The sequence below is a fragment of the Sceloporus undulatus genome, chromosome 4 (genome assembly GCF_019175285.1).
Source record: "Sceloporus undulatus isolate JIND9_A2432 ecotype Alabama chromosome 4, SceUnd_v1.1, whole genome shotgun sequence".
Lineage (NCBI taxonomy): Eukaryota > Metazoa > Chordata > Lepidosauria > Squamata > Phrynosomatidae > Sceloporus > Sceloporus undulatus.
Window position 1 is genome coordinate 44,138,960 of NC_056525.1, and position 21,764 is coordinate 44,160,723.

General features: G+C 42.7%; 2 protein-coding genes across 3 annotated transcripts in view; both read right to left on the reverse strand.

Moving 5' to 3' along the window:
• IPO9 (importin 9) overlaps window positions 1-5,120 on the reverse strand; it is a 68,070-nt gene extending 62,950 nt beyond the window's left edge. Inside the window, exon 1 of the mRNA XM_042465643.1 lies at window positions 4,862-5,120. Within this exon, the coding sequence (XP_042321577.1) occupies window positions 4,862-5,009 (148 nt within the window). The 5' untranslated portion in view covers window positions 5,010-5,120. The remainder of the gene's footprint in view (window positions 1-4,861) is intronic.
• A 7,159-nt stretch (window positions 5,121-12,279) lies between these two features.
• Window positions 12,280-21,764, reverse strand: part of KDM5B (lysine demethylase 5B) — a 77,451-nt gene continuing 67,966 nt past the window's right edge. For both annotated transcript variants that reach the window (XM_042461681.1, XM_042461680.1), the window contains 4 exons: window positions 19,180-19,291; window positions 17,751-17,905; window positions 14,153-14,467; window positions 12,280-13,119 (listed from right to left, as the gene is read on the reverse strand). In XM_042461681.1, coding sequence (XP_042317615.1) covers window positions 12,973-13,119; window positions 14,153-14,467; window positions 17,751-17,905; window positions 19,180-19,291 — 729 coding nt within the window. In that variant the 3' untranslated portion in view covers window positions 12,280-12,972. The remainder of the gene's footprint in view (window positions 13,120-14,152; window positions 14,468-17,750; window positions 17,906-19,179; window positions 19,292-21,764) is intronic.

Here is a 21,764-nt window from a genome sequence, read left to right on the forward strand (position 1 = left end):
TAGGAAAGAAATGTAAGTATTGTAGATGCGTAAGTACAGATAAAATGGCACAGGATACAAAGAAAATATAAAATGTTCCTTATCTTAGAACAAATGGGGGTGGGATATAAATAAATATATTCATCATCATCATCATCATCAGTGATTCTCAAAGTGGGCAGTACTCCCCCCCCCCACAGTGGAAAGGGGAAGCAGGGGGAAGTGAGAATAATGGGGGAACAGGGGGCTTCAAGTACTGAAAGAAAGAGGGAAATCAGTGGAGACGAAGGTTACATGAAACTTCTTTTCAGGGTCTTTTAAAACCACTGCACAGCCTTACTGATCACTTTGTGAAGTGTTGTCTCCTGCCTGTGTGAGCTCACTCCCTTAGCTAGTAGCGGTGCATATGATTGGGAAACTCTTGTGAGGCTTGGTCACAGGGCATCGCTTCTGTGGCTTGGAGTGTCACCATTTTGGGACAGACTGACTGACTGGAGTTAGGAGTCAGAGAACATGGCAACAGGGGAAACGCTGCAGCAAAAGGGATCTTTCAAATTTGGGACCCTGCTTATGCCTTGTGAGCTTTGCTGGGACTTGGCTGGCAGGCTGGAGTTGCACTGCTGCTCCTGCCTTCTCTCATTGGAGAGGTTGAGAAAAGAGGTGGCAGAAGAAAAATGTGAAAAAATGTTTGTGTTTAGAGGGAGGAAACAATTTAAACTGTGTGGGGAAGGTACCTCTCTTGAGAAGGAGGGGGAGGAGTATCTGGGATCGATTCTTGGAAATTTCTTCACCCTGAAGCAGCTCCTGTAGTTAAAATCTCTCCTCTTCCCCATCCATACCAGTTTCCAGTCCAGACCATGTGGCCTCCGTAACTCCTACACATATCAGCTGCTCCACTCTCCGCTCTGACAAAGAATAATAGAGAGTCTTTCCTCATTGGGTCACCTTGGAGCAACAACTGAGCAGCTGGCCTCTTGCCCACAGGGGCCTTTGCCGCAGGGCCAGTATGGATGAGAGGCTTCTCAGTCGCTGCTCAGTCGCTGCTCCCATGTGACTGGGTATAATGGGAACAGCGATTGAGATTGGCTCTTTTGAATTTGCAGTAAACAGTAGACCTTATACTGTATCAGGAAATACATGTTGGGGGAGGCACTAAAGTTGTTGTCCAAGAGGAAAGGCGTAGTAGCCTGAAAAAGTTTGGTGACCACTGTCTTAGAAAGTAAACCATATGACATATTCTGGAATGTCACCTGATAGCCCTTTTAGGGACTTTTCAAAGCCTACCAAAGAGTCAAAGCAATTCCTTTGTTCTTTTGCAATACATATTGCTATTTCAAAATTATGTAATTGTCCCTTTGGTTAAATTAAATGTTCTGCCTCTCCCAACAACCCAGCAATGAAATCCACTTTTGTATTCTAGAGTACCTTCAGTGAAATTGCATTACACTTAGAAGTTCATGAACTGTGAGGAAGCGCTCTGGGAAAGGGATTAAACTAAAAGTATAAAAGAAGATTCCCTTGAAGTGACATCATCAAACTGTTTAAAAAGACAGAGCTGTGGTCATTTTCAAAAGCAGGTCATAACAGTTTAGCACTTCTGTGATGCTTTGCTTGTTGTTGTTTTACAATATTTATGCATATTTAACCATAACAGGAAGTAGAGAATAAACATAAAGAAATATTGGGACATCCCTTTGAAACAAGCACAGTATCACAGAAGTACTAAATGGGTCATGATCTGCTTCTGAAAATGGCATGGCTCTCTTTTTAACCACAACTTCACCAGCCTTTATGACATTTTTGCACCATGATGACCCAGCATCAATCTTGACCACCCACACAGTATTGCTTGCTATTTCAACAAGTTTCTGCTCTCTCTTCATTAGTCACTTAGGATACTTTGGGAAAGGAAAAAGAAAAGACAAAAGACTGAAATTCTATTTGCTAATAAAAAATGTATTTAAAAGATCTGCATAAAATCTCCCCTATATACATTTTTCTTTGGGAAAAATGAGTTAACTCTGCACATACCATAAGTAATAGCAATACTAAGAATATTTTTGTTTCCATACATAGTGAGAAGCAAATGCAGTAACTCTAAAAATGGATAGAACTGGTTTTACCAAGAAATGACTGCAACTTCCACTATTGTAACAGGCTTTCTCAACCTGCTGGCCTCCAGATGTACTGGACTACAATTTCACTGTATCCAACAAATCTGGAACACATCATATTGAAGAATTCTACCTTACACCACTCTATGTTAAACAGAAGCTTGCTGCATCAATCCCACTCATAAGAGCACCCTTAAACAGTAAAATGTAGACATTAAAGAGAGAAGAACAAGCACCGATAGTTTCTGCAGTCCTGACATGCAACTCCTGATGGCCATATCTCATGACAAGCCTTGATGAAAGTGGACCTGTTACAGGCAGGGCAACTGACACTGCTAGCGCTTTCTTTTTGGACACATTTAACAAACCATTCAAGGTCATCCATTCTGTAATACCCTTAATAACCATATTAAACACCAACCACACACACACACACACACCCTAATCAATTAGTTGTTATGTGCCTTCAAGTAAATTCTGACTTACGGTGACCTTGTTCTAGGGTTTTTTGGTGGAAGATTTACCAGTATATAGAGGACTTCTTCGTTGCCTTTCCCCTATACTGAAAATATAGAATCATAGAATCATAGAATCGTAGAGTTGGAAGAGACCACTAGGGCCATCCAGTCCAACCTCCTGCCATGCAGGAAATCCAATTCAAAGCATCCCTGAAAGATGGCCATCCAGCCTCTGTTTAAAGACCTCCAAGGAAGGAGACTCTATCACCATCCGAGGGAGTGCATTCCACTGTCGAACAGCCCTAACTGTCAGGAAGTTCTTCCTAATGTTGAGGTGGCATCTCTTTTCCTGAAGCTTGCATCCATTGTTCCTGGTCCTGTTCTCTGGAGCAGCAGAAAACAAGCTTGCTCCCTCCTCAATATGACATCCTTTCAAATATTTAAACAGAGCTTTCATATCACCTCTTAACCTTCTCTTCTCCAGGCTAAACCTCCCCAGCTCCCTGAAAGACTAGGATTCTGAACCCTAGTCTTTCAGACCCATACTCCAATATTCAAACCACCACACTGGCTTCCCCACTGTATACTAAAAAAGACACAAACTATCCTCATGCTTCAGGTAATTCACACTTGAACTTTCTATAGAGCTACCATTATCTTCCTCAGTACAATGATGTCCCCAACCTTTTAAAATCTGGTACTCTAGGACCCTTTAAGTGGCTTCCTAGAAAATAAGCATCTGCAAGACACATAGGCGAGGCACACTTTATTCCTCATAACCAACCTTAGCTTGTTCTGCACCACCTGAGAGGAAAGCAGCGCGGTCCAGAGAACAAGCCTAGCATCTGTGACGATGGGTGGGTGGCATGGCAGTTAGAGGGATGTCAGCTTTATTTCTGCAGTGTGGACACACCCTTGAGGAACATCAGATCACTCTTCCATCCCACGGAAGAATGGTACCTTCCCCCAGATCTCACTGGGATCAACACTCTCCCTCGCAAACTGATGAATGCTGGCTTCCCAGGGTGCATCTTCACTGTAGAAATAATGCAGTTTGACACCACTTTAACTGCTGTAGCTCCATCTGAAGGGACCCATGGCTCTTAGCCTTCCATGCCAAAGAGTGCTGGTCCCACACCAAGGCCCTCCTCCATCCAGCATGCGGCTTTCCTCTCTTTCTACTCCCCTCCACCTTCCCTAGCATTACTGTTTTTTCCTTCTCATAATGTGGCCAAAGCAAGACAGACTTGATCTGTTGAGGAAGCCATTGCTTTGTCTTTCTGGCTGTCTTTGGCACTCTTCTCCAGCACCAACCTCAAACTATTTTCTTCATGCCCATTTTCTTCACTGTCCAGCTCTTACATCCAGACACGGAGACCGGGAATGTAAGGGCAGGGGGGGCTATCCCCAGCATGGCGCCATGGTTTGAGCGTTAGGCCATGACTCTGGAGACCAGGGTCTGAATCGCAGCTCAGCCATGGAAGCCCATTGGGAGATCTTGGGCAAGGCACAGATCTCAGCATCAGAGGATGGCAATGGCAAAGCCGCTCTGGGGAAACCTGCCACAAAAAGTGTGATAGGTTCATCTTGAGGTTGCTATGAATTGGAAAGGACTTGAAGACACACAACAACAACAACAACAACCACAACAAATTTAGCACTCAGCTATAGACCATATATACTTGACTATACACTCAAGAAAAAAGGAGGACCTGACCAAAAGAAAAGCTAAAAAGACACTCGTATAAATATAAGCCCTTGCTGCTGAGTGATGCTCAAAGTGGGAGTTCATCGGGGAATTGCTCCTGGGCAGGAGGAGGCTGGGATGGAGGGTCTGTCCGGGAAAAGGAGGAGGCGTTTTGGTCACCCGGAGCTAGAAAGGCCACTGCCATGCTGCTGAGTGATGCTCAAAATGGAGGCGATTTGGGAACTCATAGGCCTGTTACAGACTGCCAAAATAAAGCTGCTTTGGGTCTCTTTGGAGGTATGCTATTTAAATGACGCATGGGTCCTAAGAGTCCAGAGGTCGCGCCAAAGCCACACTCCATTCCTAAGCACTGGAGTGCAGCTTTGGTGCAGCTTCCGGATTCTTAGGATGCATGCATCATTTAAACAGCATAACTCCAAAGAGACCCAAAGCAGCTTTATTTTGGCAGTCTGTAACAGGCCATAGAATCCTAGAGAGGGCGCCCAGCCCAGCCCCTGCCATGCAGGAACTCTCCCTCAAAGCCCTTCCTCCTGGGCAGGAGGAGGAGGGATGGAGGACGGGTCCGGGGAAAGGAGGACGCCGGGGCCTGGGGCGGAGCTCACCCTCGGTCACTTCCAGGACCTTGACCTGCTCCTCGGCGGCGGCGCGCACCCCTTGCACCGGGCAGAGGATGCCGTTCAGGGTCTCCACCAGCGCCTCCTTCAGCCCCTGAGCCACGGGCCCCAGGGAGCCCGGCAGGGGCCCCGACATCCCAGGCAGGCGCCAGCAAGGAGGGCTCGGGCTCCGGCTCCGGATGGGCCTCAGCGCCGCCTCTGCCTCTGCCGCTGCCGCTGCCGCCGCCGCGCGCCAAAGGCCGCCACGCGACGACGACGAGGAGGAGGAGGAGGCGCCTGCGCACCAAGAGCGTCGCCGGGCAGCTCTGCCGGGAGGAGCCCTTCTGGGCGAGCGCCCCCTGGAGGCCCCTGGAAGTGCGTCCTAGAGGCCTTGTTCTTTCTCTCTTTCAGGGAACTCTGGAGGAGCCAGGGCTCCTCTTGGGCTGCGTCCACACTGCAGACACCACCCGCTTTGGCGCTTGTCCGGCTCGAGGCTGTGGAATTCTGGGAGCTGGAGTTTGTTGTGGGCAGAAAGAAAAGCAAAGCACTCTGATGGAAGAGTTCGTAGAGAGGGCCATCCCTCTGTCCGGCTCCTTGCCCTGCAGAATACACACAGCGCTGAGAGATGGCCATCCAGCCTCTTTTGACAAGCCTCCGCCATTTTCCTCTGCTCAGCAGCTCTCACTGTCAGGAAGTTCCTTCTAATGCTGAGCTGGAATCTCCTTTCCTGCAGCTTGCATCCATTCCTTTGGCTCCTAGTCTCTGGAGCAGCAGAAAACAAGCTTGCTCCCTCCTCAACATGCCACCCCTTCAGATATTTAGGCAGGGCTGTCATACCATTTGTTAACCTTCTCTTCTCCAGGCTAAACATCCCCATTTCTCTAAACAGCTCCTCATAAGGCATAGTTTCCAGACCCTTCATCCTTTGACACGCTCCAGCTCCCCAACATCCTTTTTGAATTGGACACAATCTTCTAGGTGAGGCCTGACCAGAGCAGAATACAGTGGCGCTATTACTTCCCTGGATCTGGTCACTATAGTCCTGTTGATGCAGCGTAGATCACATTGGCTTTCTTGGCTGCCGCATCACTCTGTAGACTCACATTCAGCCCGTGGTCCACTAAGACTCCTAGGGGCTTTCTTCACTGCCATTTGGGACGTCCTCCGGACGTCCCATTTTAAAAAAGGGGCGTCTCTTATAGACGCCCCTGGGCCTAGTACGGACTCTGCCCGTACAAGATGGCACCGGCCCTTCTACATGGCCGGCACCATCTTTGCGTATCGGACGCTGAGCGTCCGTACGCGTCGCGTCCTTTGTGACATAGCGAGTGCGCCCCTGGCGCCTCGCTACGTCGCAAACGCGACTTGAAAAGAAGCTCCATTTTGGAGCTTCTTTTTCAGTCTGCAGGGGAGCCGCGCCGTGTGGAGGCTCCAGCTCCCCCACGGACTAGCCGGCGGCGGCAGCAGACCGCCACAAAGCGGCAGTCTGTACCCCACCCTAGATCCTTTTCTCATGTTCTGCCATCCAGCCAAGTGTCCCCCGTCCTATATCTCTGAATTTCACTTTTTTTCCTGCCTAAATGCAGTACCTTACGTTTCTCCGTGTTGAAATTAATTTTATTAGTTTGGGCCCAGATGTCTAATCTATTTAGGCCATTTTGAATGTTGATCCTCTCCTATAGGGAGGGTATTAGCTACTCCTAATTTGGTGTCACCTGCAAATTTGGTAAGCATGCCCTCTATTCTTTCTTCCAAACTGTTGATAAAGATGTTGAACAGCACTGGGCCCAGGACAAAACCCTCTCTGTGGCACTCTGCTATTCAGTTTTCTCTAGGATGAAGTGGAACCATTGCTGAGCACCCTTTGGGTTTGGTTAGTCAACCAACTACAAATCCTTCTAACAGTTGCATTGCCAAGCCCACATTTTACTAGCTTTTTTGCAAGGATATCATAGGGGATATCAAAGGTCTTACTGAAATCAAGATAGAGATACATCCACAGCATTCACTTTCTCTACCAAATTGGTGACTATAAAAGAGTTATGTCTGGCATGACTTGTTTTTGAGAAACCCATGCTGACTTTTCACAATCACAGCATTCCTTGCTAAGTGCTTACAGACTTCATGCTTAATGATCTGCTCTAGCATGTTTCCTGATACTGGTGTCAGGCTGACTAGACAGTAATTATTTGGGTCCTCTTTTTTCATGTTTTAAAGATTAGGGCAGCAACTGCTATTGTTTCAACATTTTTAATGTGTTGGGATGGGCTATCCTTTGTCATTAAGTACAAGAAATCTGGCAAATAGTTTTTATTTCTTTCTTTTCCAGATTGCTTGACGTCCCAGTACTGGAGGGAGAGCTCAGCCCCATTGTAAAGACTGCCCACTAATAAGGAAAGACGTTAGGGATAAACATACTGCATAACGCGAGAGATAGTGTGATGTAGTGGTTTGAGTGTTGGACTAGGACTCTGTGAAACCAGGATTTGAATCTCTGCTCAGCCATGGAGCACACTGGGGTGACCTTGGACAGGTCACATTATCTTGTGCTTTGAGGAAGGTAGTGGCAAAACCCCTTGGAAGAAAGAAATGTTAAAAGAAAAAACCTAGCAGAGGATTGCTGTAAGTCAAAGTTGTAAGCACATAAATTCCATACGGCAGTAACATAAACGGTGCTAGTTCAGTGCATGTAGAAGAACAACCAGATAAACTTGAGTGCCAAGTGTTGCAAAAGAATGAACATAACCTTAAACCTGAGAAAAACAATTTGTCTGAAATATTACCAAGCACCAGCTTGTTATGGTTTTAGGCATTTGGTAGAATTTTGGTCATTTAGTAAATCCCCCCCCTCCAGTCTATGAAAAGGTTAAAGCTTTTTTATGTTTGATCAGTTGATCGTAATAAATCTATATATATTCACTCATGACCATCACTATGATTGGTGGGATGGCAATGTATTGCTGTGTTTTAAATGATGATAGTATTTTGATGGTTATTTAATTTTTTAGATTGTTTTCTTGTATGTATATTCTGCATTGTTCATTGCCTTCAATAGAGTAATTCATCTTTTTTTTGAAGGTTTAGAAATATGAAAATATTTACATTGGAGCTAATAAAGTAAGGTAGTAGAAGGGATGCAGTGGCTTAGTGGTTAAGATGCCGACTGGAAGATCAGAAGGTTGGCAGTTCAAGACCCAAGTGCTGCATGAGCGGGTGAGCTCCTGTCACTAGTCCCAGCTTCTTTCTGCCAAAGTAGCAGTTTGAAAGCACGCAAATGCAAGTAGATAAATGGGTACCACTTCAGTGGGAAGGTAACAGCGTTCAGTGCAGTCATACTGGCCACATGATCACCAGAGCAATCCTCGGACAATGCTGGCTCTTTGGCTTAGTAACAGACATGACCACCACCTCCTACAGTTGGTCACGACTAGACATTCATGTCAAGGGAGAACCCTTACCTTTACCTTTCTAGTACTAGGATACTACAGTGGTCCCTTCACATTGGCTAGGATTAGGGCTGAAGGACACCTATGAATGTGGAAAAACCACAAATAAAAAAATCACTGTTCTTTTTACCTGAGAGACCTCTCCAGGAATCTCCTCCAATGAAACTGTATGGTCAACATCTGCCAGAGGTTGATCATGGAATCTTGCAGGAGGACCTAAAAATGCCTAGAGAAGTGTTTTCTCTGGGAACATCTAGGTTCTCCAGCACAACTCTATGCTCAACTTCTGGCAGAGTTGCACTGGAGGACCTAGATATTTCTAGAGAGAACATATTAATCCAAACTGCAAATAATCAAATCTGCAAAGGTAAAAGCCACATATGTGGAGGACCACCTGTAGTGTCATGCAACAAATTAGCACCAGCAGTTAGGATCTTTTAACACTCCCTGAAAAACTGATTTACACAAGTGAAATAGCAGCACTGTTTAATGGTGATGGGCAATCTCAGCCACCTGCTTTCTGTATGTGCTCACTGTTAGCAGAAGCCACCCAGCAGGTACTTGCTGTCAGAGATCAGTTCCATAGAGCCACCTGCACACTTAGATCCAAAGAAAATTCCCTGCACCCATAGCATAGCTGATTTTTCTAGTCATTCTTTCCAAAGTGCATCGACTCCAAGGACTTCATCAGAGTTGAATTGGAGTCAACATCTGGAGAGAGATATTCAGCTTCCTTTTTCTTATTGCCAGTGCAGCTGTCACTAGGGCAGTGCAGGGGTGTGGGGGGGGTGACACCTTTGCTCCTCAAACACCTACCTTTTAGTAGACATGAGATGTGGCATTCATCTGCTTCCCTTATAATGCTTTAAGAGATGGTGGGAGTGGGTCGAAGCTCAGTGGGAGGAGAAAGGAGAGGCCCTAGAATTTTTTAAATTAAAATTTCAAAATTTAATTTAAAAAATTGAAATTAAAATGTTTAATTCTTTTAAAACATCACATTTTAACCAAATCTTTACTCTGTATATGTAAATACGTTTAAGTTGTGTGTATGCTATTGTAATTTGAAGGTATAATTTTAAGTTTGCTAGGTTGTACATGATGTAATCTGAATGTATAATTTTAATTTTCCTAGTTGTTTATGTCACAACTGTTAGCATTACATTCAGTGGTATATGGGAATTATGATTTATGTGTACCATGAGTGCAAAAAAAAAGCATTACTAAGGATTCTGTATGGTGTGAAATGGGAGGTCAGTGGTGTGTGTGTGACATCATGAGTTACCACACCAGGTGACACCAACCCTAGTGACGCCACTAGCTGTCACCATTTTTTCTCCTCTCCTCCTGCCACTATCGTCAGTGTACATCTTAGCACTTCACCACCACCACCACCTCCTTCTCCTCCTGTTTATATATGGGTGTCCTGAAAACTGCCACCTTCTTATTCTCCTCCTCCTCTTGCCTGTGTTTGTGACTTTCTGCTCTACTGGCATTAAGCAGGATCTTGGCCCATCTTACCAGAAAACACCATGAACAAATGAGATACATTGCATCAAGACATAGGAGGATATTATTTGATATAAATATTAATTACGAGCTAGTATAGTGTATTTATTTCTTAGGATTTATTCAGATATACAACAAGGACAAAAGCTTCACCTGGTTTAGGAATTGTTTCACTGATAACAACTTGAAGTTTTAGATATGTTCTTTTCAAACTAATATTAAAATGGAGGCAAGAGATGAGAGGTTGTATAAATGATACTACAGCCCATTATCAGTTTCTAAACACTAGCTTTAGTTTTGCTTGAACCAGGCAAGAGATGTCATATTGAGGAGGGAGCAAGCTTGTTTTCCGCTGCTCCAGAGAACAGGATCGGGAACAAACTAAAGCTAGGAAAAGAGATTCCACCTCAACATTAGGAGGAACTTCCTGACAGTAAGGGCTGTTCGACAGTGGAACAAACTCTCTCAGAGTGTAGTGGAATCTCCTTCCTTGGAGGTCTTTAAACAGAGGCTGGATGGCCATCTGTCGGGGATGCTTTGATTGAGATTTCCTGTATGGCAGGGGGTTGGACTGGATGGCCCTTGTGGTCTTTTCCAACTCTACGATTCTATAATTCTATTCTAGGCCCAATCTATAAAGAGTATTCAGAGGCATAGCCATGTTAGTCTGGAATATCAGTATGCAAAGGTATCGTATAACCTTTGAGACTGAGTGAAAAAAGTTGTAGCATTAGCTTTTGTAGATTTAGGTCCAAAACACACTACAGAAATAATCCAGTTTGAGACTGCTTCAACTGCCCTGACTCAATACTAGGGAATCTTGTAGTTTGTTGTGGCACCAGAACTCTCTGATAGTGAAGGCTACATGTCTCAAAAAACCTACAGTTCCCAGGATTCCCTAACGTTGAGCCAGGACAGTGGAAGCCATCTCAGTGTGTTTTGGGTCTTACTCTCTTCCTCAGATACATGGAATGATGCACAGGCACCAGTTCACTCCATGTATCTAATAATTATAATTTGACAAAATCTAAGATTACAACTTCTTTCACTCAATCTCAAAGGTACTATAAGAGTATTTTAAATAAAGGCCAGGCATAATCCAATCTACCAACCACTGTAGAAGGTGTTAATAACAAGCAATGCAACTGTGTACTTCTCCTAGTAGTGTGAATTTTCCCACCAGTCTTGCCTAAACCCAGACTTTAAAATTATCTTCAAATCTGACTGAATAGCAAATCTGGGGCAATGTCAGTCGTGACTGATAGACAAACCTCATATGAATGCTTAAACCCAGTGCAGGGATGATAATTGGAATATTAATTAAAGAGGGGAGCAAAAGGAAGTAAAGGACCACTATGTCCCGTGCCTGATTTCAGTTCCATTAGAGATGGGCCAATATTACAGTTGCACCACTCCTTGGTCTCAAACACTGGGTATCGAAAATATCAGAATGTCAGAAGTGCAAGAAGAGAAATATAGAGCCACCAGTATTTTAAAACAAGTGTCTTTTGTTGCTGCATAAAATTTCAGAGTAAGAAAATGTTCTGGAAACATTCTTTTAGTAAATTGTGATAGAGGAGAGTTTTTATTTAACTACTGTGGTGAACAAGGTAAAACCTGGAAAACAACAGAGAATCCATTCTAGACAGCGGTATAGCAAACTAAATCCTGTATTAGATGTGAAAGTTACATTAACTTTCAGACTTTTGTCACATTTTGAAAGAGTAAAGAGATTTAAAATGGCATACATTTTTGTAAATTAGAATCCCTTTCATTTGAGTTCCTGAGTATAAAGGGGAAGCATAGCAAATGCTTGTCATATGTCCTATTAGTTTTCTGTCTTGTTCATCACACCTCCACTGTTGGCATTCCTTTGTCCCACTAGCCTTTGCTCTTTTAGTCAGAAGATATAAACTTAACTCCTTCTTTGGAGGTTTTTAAACAGAGGCTAGATGGTCATCTGTTGGGAGTGCTTTGTGTATTCCTGCACAGCAGGGGGTTGGACTGGATGGCTCTTGTGGTCTCTTACAACTCTGATTCTATGAACTCCTCCACTACCTTGGTTCTTACACCAAACAACACTGATTCCCAGTGTTAGCTGAAGACAGTTTGCCTTCTTTCAAATAGTTACTGATCAAGCAAGTACAGATGAACTTCACCCTGCTTCCAAATATTATCAGTCATCTAAGATCTATAAAAGTGAATAACACACAATACTTTTACTAGCACACTTGCTTAAACAATTAGGGACTTGGAAAACAAAATATATCAATTCTGAGACATTTCTTTGCTTGCTTGCCAAGTAACTAGGGCAAGGATTTATACAAAGCATATCTAGGCTCCCCAGGACTGGAAAGAAATTAGTCTGAAAATGCAATTGTTGGGATGCTGTAAAAATGTAATGTTTGAAAACATGGAGCATAAAATATAGTGTAAGAGACTGCTGCAGTTCAACATTTCTGAAGACAGTAGTGCTGAATTTTGTAACATAACCAAGGGTTTATTCCACAATATAAACTGCAACATTTGATACAAGCTACCAAAAAGAAGAAAAAGCCAAAATACAGCTGTGGCTGTTACTTTACAGAGCTTTCCTGTCTTCTACATCACTAGTCCATCAGTGACACTAGAATCTAAACATTTGCTTTCTGTACATCAACCAATGCTAGAAGCACCAACACGCTGTTCAGAATTATAAATCCAGTCACTGAAATCAGACACAGAAGTTATTGCTCAGATAAATAAACCTAGTCTACAAAATCAAAGGGGGGATCTAAAGTTTTCAAAAATTTTCAAGAGAATAAACAGGGATTTCTTCAAAAAGAGGAAATAAAGGGAGTTTTAGTGCAGTGTTTTGCACCTAAACAGAGTTGATTAAGTGTGCTGGTAAATTTCAAAGAGGTAATTTAATGCTATACATGAAAAGGTGCATGTTTGATGCCTTCCAACTGGCGAAAACCCCTGGCTGAGCAGTCAGCATTTCAAATCTCAATAACCACAAACAGCTTAAAGGATAAAAATACAAAAGTGTCAAATTGTTCTAAGTTCTGAAAAATGATCCCATGAGGATAGAAGTAGCACCATTTCCAACTTGGCTCTAAAACCAGCCCAGTGGCTTTGTGGAGAAAAAAAATTCATCATTTTCTGTTGCAGAGTTCTGAATGCTTATCAGGCATTCTGTTTATGATAAGGAAAGTCCTTTCCAGTACAGCTTGCACAAATATAGTCTTCTTTTTCAGCCATTTCTGGAGAAACACCCACACATACTTGATGGAACCATTGGTTGCAGCAGCCATCACATTGTACCCAGTCCACCTAGATGGGAAAAAGCAGACAAGTCTTCAGAGGAAAAACACATACCTATTTCTAATTGTTCTTAAGTACTACTTCTGTATAACCATATACCCAGCTGTGTCCAAATCTGGACACCATACTCAAAAGAAGGATGTAGACAGCAGTGGAACAGTTTCAGAGGAGGACAACAAAGACAATGGCATGGGGTGGGGAATCTTATAATTTCTACTTCACTTGTTAACGTATTGTAGCAAAAACAAAGTCTCTTGTGTCATTTTTAACAATAAAAATCAATTACAATGTCAAGTCATTGTATTTCATTTGATGCATAAAATCCAATTCTCAGTTGCTAGCTATATATTCAATGGTATGGAGTAGAGGGTAGAAATTGGCCTCCAACAGAAGGCAAAAAATACAATTAAAGAATAGAAGACTGGACTTGCTCATTCCAGAGGTCTTTGCACCAAACATGTTAAGTTTAGTCTTAATTAGAGATAAATGGTGTGGGAGAGGTGAACAGAGTGGGTATGACAGCATTTTCTAATATCCAAATAGCTGTTGTGAACATGTGTGTGTGTGTGTTTGGGTGTCTTCAAGTTGCCTGTTGATTTATGGCAACCTCATGAATTTCACAGCATTTTTTTAGGCAAGAAATATTCAGCAGTTCCTTCCTCTGGAATATAGCAAAACACCTGGAACTCACTGGTCTCCCATCCAAGAACTAGGGCTGACCCTGCTTCACTTCCCAAATCAGAAAGGATCTGGTGCCTAGTTGTCTTCTGTTGCCCCAAAGAGCTTAAGACACAGAAAGGCAGGCTTTAATACAATGCTTGGCGAAGATGTGCAAATGTGAGAGCAACCACCGAATGGAATGGTGGACTTTCCCTTTTTCAAATAGAATCTGGACTGTTATTCAACTAAGATGGTCTAGCTCAGGGTATCTGACATTAAGCATGCATGGGGATGGATCCACTCCAATTTTATGATTTTACTTTACTATGCATTTTATCATAATTCTATTCCTACATCTCTAAAGAGGTTTTCCTCAACTTACTTCATCACCTTCAGGCTGCAGGCAGTTGACAGCTGGACAAATTGCATCCTCATCTTCAGATTCTTCTTGTTCAGAGAAGGACATATCTGAAAGAAGCAACTGACTTTCACCAGGACACTGAATGTCAAACAGCCTTTCTCTTTCCAGTTTGCTGGTATTCAGTTCCCTCAAATGAGTCAATTTCAGTTTTTTCTTGTTGGGAGTTATTTTCCTGACTCTTGTTCTCATTTCACTGCAGAAATTGCCTCTCTCAAACCGCCTCTTCAATTTCCTTTCCGTAGAGCAAATTCCATCTCTCTTCCCTCGACAATCATTCTGTGAGAAACGTATATTAAAATAAGACCATTGAATACTGTATAGCCAGCTCTTATACTTCAGTTTCCTATGCAGTTACTTGTTCGTGCACTGAGAAGTACATTACACCATAAGGCCAAGATCAAGCAGTGTTTTTAGTATCACATATCAACTTAATTAGGAATTTATCCCCATTCTCTTTCTACTTCTTTCTCCCTAGCATCAAAAACATTGTTTGCCTGCCTTCCAGAGCAGAATTTTAAGGTCCACAGAGGACCTTACGGTCTCTTCCAACTCTGATTCTATGAGAGCTCCAAGGGAACAGAGAAGGTTGACAGCCATTTTGGCGAAAGTGGTATAGTGCACTGATAGATCATGGTCTAATGTTTCCAATGCGAAGATAATCACAGAAGTGTACATTATATTGTTTGTGCATTTTTAGAGCTACATAATAAAGAAAATATCTTTTTATAAAGGCTTTGTGAATCAGATTTGATAAAAAACAATTTTACCTCAAAAGTTAAAAAAAACTTTAAAGAGGCTTGGCCAAACAAACATGAGAATATACAGGCTGGCCATTAGATCACGTAGCTGCGTGCACATTTCTCTAGACAGTCTGCTGCAAAGAATTTACCCACCATTTTGCAGACAAAATCACTCAAATTTGTTGTGATTTAGGTGCCAGAGTTAATGTGGTTCCAGTGGATATAACCTTTGCCCCTTGCTTCTTCGGTGCCAATTGACACTTTACAAACTGGCTTATTAGACAGATGGGGGGGGGGAAGGATGATTGAGTGGGTAAAGGAAGTGATTGATGCTTTACAATGGCTTATAACAAGGCAGGGGGGGCCTAATACACCTGTGATAAGACTGCTTCTGAAAAAACCTTTCCATAGTAGGCCAATCTCCAACCTTCCTTTTTTTGCAAGGTAATAGGTTATGGGGAAAAGTCAGCTTTAGTTGTCATGGTGGATGACCTCCACAGGGAACTAGTCAGGGGGAGTGTGTCCCTGTTTGTTCTGCTGGATATCTTTGTGGCTTTCGATACCATCAATCATGGTATCGCCTCTCTGGAATGTGGCTTGGAGGTACTGCTGTACATTGGCTCTTTCTTTCTTGGAGGGGTACTCTTAGAAGGTGGTCCTGAGAGATTCCTGTTTGCCTCCTTTGTCACTGGTTGCTGTGGAATCTCTTTGGGTTCAGTATTATCCCCTATGCTATTTAACATCTACATGAAACAGTTGGGTGAGGTTGTCCAGGAATCTGATCAGAGTCAGGTGTCACCAGTATGCTGATGATATCCAGCTCTATTACTCTTTTCCACCTAATTCCAATGAAGCTGTTGCTATGCTAAACCAATGCCTGGCAACTATAAAGGACTGGAGGAGGGCAAACAAACTGAAGCTGAATCTAGACAAGACACAGGTGCTCCTGGTCAGTGGAGTCTCCTTCCTCGGAGGTCTTTAAGCAGAGGCTAGATGGCCATCTGCTGGGGATGCTTTGATTTGGATTTCCTGCATGGCAGGGGGTTGGACTGGATGGCCCTTGCGGTCTCTTCCAACTCTATGATTCTATGAAAAGACAGATTTGGGAATAGGGATTCATCCTGTGTTAGATGGGGTTACACTTTTCCTGAAAACACAGGCTCACAGTTTGGGGTACTCTGGATTCAGCTCTGGGCCTGGAGGCCCAGATTTCAGCAGTGACCAGTAGTGTTTTTGCAGTTAAAAAAAAGCTAGCGCACTACCTGCACCATTCCTGAAGAAGTCAGATCTGAACACTGTGGTACATGCCTGAGATCCAAAACACACTGCAGAAATAATCCAGTTTGAGACTTCTTTGACTGCTCTTGCTCAATGCTAGGGAATACTGGGAATAGTAGTTTGTTGTAGCACCAGATCTCTCTGACATATAAGGTTAAATGTCTGACAAAACTACAGTTCCCAGAATTCCTTAGCATTGAACCAGAGCAGTTAAAGTGGTATCCAACTGGATTATTTCTGCAGTGTGTTTTGTACTTTGGTTATGTTACTGTAATGCTCTCTACATGAGGTTGCCTTTGAAAAGGCATCTTAAGCCGGCCCAGAGCTGCAGCCAAGCTGTTAAGTGAGGATGGCTACAGGGAGCACACAACTCCCATGTTGCAACAACTCCATTGCTTACCAGTCTGGCCCCAAATCTAGGTTTTGATCTATGAAGCCCTATACAGCTTGGATTTAAGTTATTTGAAGGATGCTATCCTCCTTTATGAGGCCACAAAAATTCTAAGATAAACTGAAGAGGTCTTTTCCTCTATCCCACCACCCTCTCAGGCTTGTTTAGTGGGAATGAGGGCAGGTCAAAACTTTTCTGTGTCATCAGGCTTTTACAAACTAGGGTTGGGTTTTTAATGCTGGGCAGTTCTGTTTGTAAGACTGGTATAGAAACTTTTAATATATTTTAATATTTTTAATTTTTAGTGTTTTAACTTCATAAATTGTAATTTTTTTTAAATCTTATATTTATACTTTTAATTAGTATTGTTTTAAATATGGTGTTAGCTGCTCCGAGTCTCATTACTGGGCAAAAGGCAGGATAAAAATGAAGAAAAGCAAGATTCCCTTGGTAGGAGTATAGGGTGGATGACCATAACAGTAAAGCTCTCATACCTAGATGTTGCAGAAAGGTAAATCGGGGGAAATTTAGTACAAAATAGAAAAATTAAATAACAAATATTCCTTATTCTTTGTGTTTAATTTTCAAACAATCCCATCTACATTCTTAAAGTTTTGGCAAGAAATAGCCAATGCTTTTCATTTTTACTATATACGTGCATTTTTTTAAAATACAGTCCTTAATTTATTGCAGAACAAAACAAAACAGTAACTTGTTGCTCTGCTTAAACAATTTTAAGGCCTGAGTTTCAGGATGATTTTTAAAAAATCTTTTTTATTGGTAAGTGAGCAGACTAGTTTCTTCATAAGGTTTTCAAGGTATAAGGCATACAGAAGTGGTTCATCAGTATTGTCTTCTGTGTAGTATTAAAAAGAGTCAGTTGAAGTTTCACTGCTGTTGCCTTGACTAGTAAAAAAACAACAACACAGCGAGACTAGTTACTTGTGTATATGTATCTGCAAGGCTTTATTCACTCTCTTTCCTTCTTTCCTTCCCTTCCTTTGTTTTTAAAAAAATCAGCATTCCCTAAATTCAAATGTCAGAGATTGTATGTAGTTGGGAAGCTTTCACACATGAACCATTTGAATAAGAAAAGGGATATTCAGTAAAATTTTCTTTTGAAATGCACTACCCTAGTACCAATGCTCACTTTTTCATTTGCTGGTCCCACTGGTGATCTTTGCTCTGTCTTTGAAACAGGGCTCTGTTTTGTGAATAAGATCTCGTACAGCTCTTGTATTTCTGGTAATGAGACTTGTAGTAACTGTGCTTCCATCATCAGTTCATTCAGCTCTGCACTTATGGCTACAATGAAAAAAAAACCAAGAATTTTAAATTCTCCAGGGATGAAACTGCACAGCTTTAGAAAATTTGAGGTCATTCATACTCCAGTGTGGAAACCAGTTATTCCAGGGTCATTCACACCGGCACCAAGTTTCCTCACTGGATTCCTTAGCGCTTCTTTTTTAAAGAACCAGAATGATCCACAGTATCAGATCGATTTGGATCGCACAGCCACCATTCAGGAAATGGAGGTGCCTCCATTTTGATCCAGAACGGCGGCGAATGGGAACTTCAAATCGGATTTAAATGCCATGGAGAGATTCACTGCCTTAAAACATAGTGGGAACTGTGAATTGATTTTGAATCGATTCACAGATGTGCAAAAAAACTAAGTGTGACTGACCGATCCCCCTTTATTTACAAAAGATGTCAAATAAAGAAAAATATATACAGTGGTACCCCGGGTTACGAAAATAATTCGTTCCGCCGCCGCGTTCGTAACCCGAAATGCTTCGTAAGCCGAAAAAGCCATAGGCGCTAATGGGGAAAAGCCGCGATTTCGTGCGAAATAGCGCCGAAAAGCACCAAAAAATTTTTCGTAACCCGAAATAACCTTCGTAACCCGGAACAGTTTTTTTCTATGGATTTTTTTCGTAACCCGGAAATTTCGTAAGGCGGCGCATTCGTATCCCGGGGTACCACTGTCGTTTAAATCTTTCTTGAACTTCATAAAGAAGTAATAGTTTTATAATCTATGATTTCATACCCCTCAACAATAATAAGTAAATAAATGTTGGCGCGTTACAGACCGCCTGAAAGCAGCGGTCTGCCGCCGCCGCCATTAGCGGCACCGAGGATCTCCAGCGGCCAAACCGCGAGGCTCCCTGGCGCCTCAAAAAAGAAGCGCCAAAATGGCGCTTCTTGCTGCGGCACGCTAATGACGCCACAAGGCGCCAATGGTGCACTTGTGGCATCATTAGTGATGTGCGGACACTAAGCGTCTGCTATGTCAAGATGGCGGCGCCCGTGTAGAACGGGCGCCACCATTTTGTACGTCCCCAGGACGTACTAGGGTTAGGGGCATGCATAAAGCATGCCCTTTCCTAACCCTAGTACATCCTGGGGACGTACTTTACGCCCGTGCGGAACAGGCCGTTGTTATGTGCCTTCAAATGGACCCTAATTTATGGAGACTCTATCCTTGGCAAGATTTATTCAGAGGAGGTTTGCCATTTCCCTCTCCTTAGGCTAAGAGAGTATGACTTGTCGAAGCTCCTTAAGTAAACTATCCTTACCATGAAGGGGGATGCAGTTTTGTCCTGTAGAAAAAGGAGAGTGTAAATGCATGGGTCTGTTATTCCAGTCGTGAGGCAAAGAGAAGGATGTAGCACCAATTGTCTGTGAAACCTAATAAAAGAAAAGTGGTCAAACACAATTTTTTGTTCAATATACTGTGAATGTGACTGATCATGATATCAAAATGCAATTATAATTAACCAATAGTTAAAATGGTCAACCTCATATTTTTGGTTAAGAAAGTTTTATTAAGTTTCACTATATTTTCCCCAAAGATGCATGCATACAAATTCAAAACAAGAACAGGATGTTTTTCACATAAGCAGACAAAGCATTACCAAAGCTAAAGAAGAGAATTGAACAAGGACAAACCAATCATCTTAATTTCTACCCAAGCTACTCTGATGGAAAACAAATTAATTATAGAGCAGCACATGAGACTAGTGGGTCCCTGGTGTGGTGGCAGGGGGTAGGTAAACACTCCTTCCCTGTGCTGGCCCAGGGACCGGGTTAAGATTGGATCAGGACAGCATGGGCTTGGCCGGTGCTATCCTGGCCTGTCTGCTCAGCCCCTAAGTCTGAAGATGACAGCAAAGAAACTCTGAATGATTAAAACCAAGCAGACAGAATATGAAGGGTGCCAAAACAAGCTCATGAAAATGGGTAAATGGGAAGAGAAGTTGCAAAAGAGAGCTAATGTAAGCAAGTGTCAAGTAATACAATGTGAGCCAAAACCTCCTAACCGAAAATTCACTAGTTGACATAATCTGCCTGTGCTTTAGGAAAACAATTTTAACAATGTTAAGTGGCTGAATGACAGAAAGCTTTAGAGCTGCACCAAGAAAGCAAATTCCTTGTCGGAGTAGCCTTCTCAGAATAGTATTTCAAACTATTCCCTACCCTTGGCCTAAATGAATTATAGAATACAATTGTAGATCAATAGAATCCTAGAGATGGAAAAAACCATAAGGGCCATCCAATCCAATCCCCTGCCATGCAGGAACTCACAATCAAAGTACCCCCAACAGATGACCATCCAGCCTCTGTTTAAAAACCTCCAAAGGAGGAGACTCCATCATCTACTAAGGGAGTGTGTTCCACTATCCAACAGCTCTTATTGTCAAGAAATTCTTCCTAGCGTTGAGCTGGAATCTCTTTTCCTGAAGCTTGAATCCATTGTTCAGGATCCTAGTCTCTGGAGCAGCAGAAAACAAGCTTGCTCCATCCTCCATATGACATCCCTTCAAATATTTAAACAAGGCTGTCATATCACCTCTTAACCTTCTCTTCAAAAGTCTAAATATAACCAGCTCCCTAAGCCATGGTTTCCAGAACCTTCACCATTTGGGTCACCCTCCTCTGAGCATGATCCAGCTTCTCAACATCCTTCCAGGTGAGGCCTGACTAAAGCAGAATAGAGTAGTACTGTCACTTCCCTTTATGTAGACACTATACTCGATGCAACCTAGAATTGCATTAGTTTTCTTAACTGCCGCATCACACTACTGACTCATGTTCAACTTGTGATCTACTAGGACTCCTAGATCCCTTTCATATGTACTGTTGTCAAGCCAAGTATCCCCCATCCTATATCTTTGCATTTTATTTTTTTCTGCCTAAGTGCAGTACCTTACATTTTTCTGTGTTGAATATCATTTCGTTAGCTTTTGCCCAGCTTTCCAGTTTATTCAGGTTATTCTGAATGTTGATCCTATCCTCTGGAGTATTAGCTGCTACTCCTAATTTGGTGTCATCTGCAAATTCGATAAGCATGTCCTCTATTCTTTCATCCTAGTCATTGATAAAGATGTTGAATACCACTGGGCCCAAGATAAAACCCCGTGGCACCCCACTGGTCACTATTCTCCAAGATGTAGAGGAGCCATTGCTGATCACCTTTTGGTTCAGCCAGTCAATCAATTGCAAATCCACCTAACGGTTGCATTGTTTCACTCACATTCTACTAGTTTGTTTGCAAGAATATTGTGGGGGACTTTGCCAAAGGCCTTACTGAAATCAAAATATGCTGTATCCACAGCATTCCCTTTGTCTATCGAGCTGGTAATTTTCTCAAACAGAGAGATCAGATTAGTCTGGCATGACTTCTTTCTCAGAAACTTCTGTTGACTTTTTGTTATTATGGCATTTTCTTCTAGGCCCCATTCCCACTGGGCAAAAAAAGCGGCTTATTTCACTGTGATTCTGACTTGGATTCTGACTCAAATCTGACCCATCGTTCCCATTAAAAATGGGTGCAAACAGACCCGGGGTTTTTTTACACATTTTCGTTCCCATTGGTATTTACCCTGTGATAATTTGAAGCGGGTTATTTTGCTCCCTGTTCCCATTGCCCTGTCAGCTGTCAATCAAGCACTTAAGCACTTGACGTCACAGCCAATCAGTCGCTTAGGCGCTTTTTCCCTCCGGGAAAGGGAAAAAGGAGCCTCTATTCACCCCAAATCCCTTTGGGTCCCAGGCTCTTCTGTGTCTTCCCACAGTTCCTCTGGGAAAGAGAGAAGAGGAGCCTCTCTTTGCCCCCAATCCCTTGGCATCCAGCCTCTTCTATGTCTCCCCAGATTCCCTG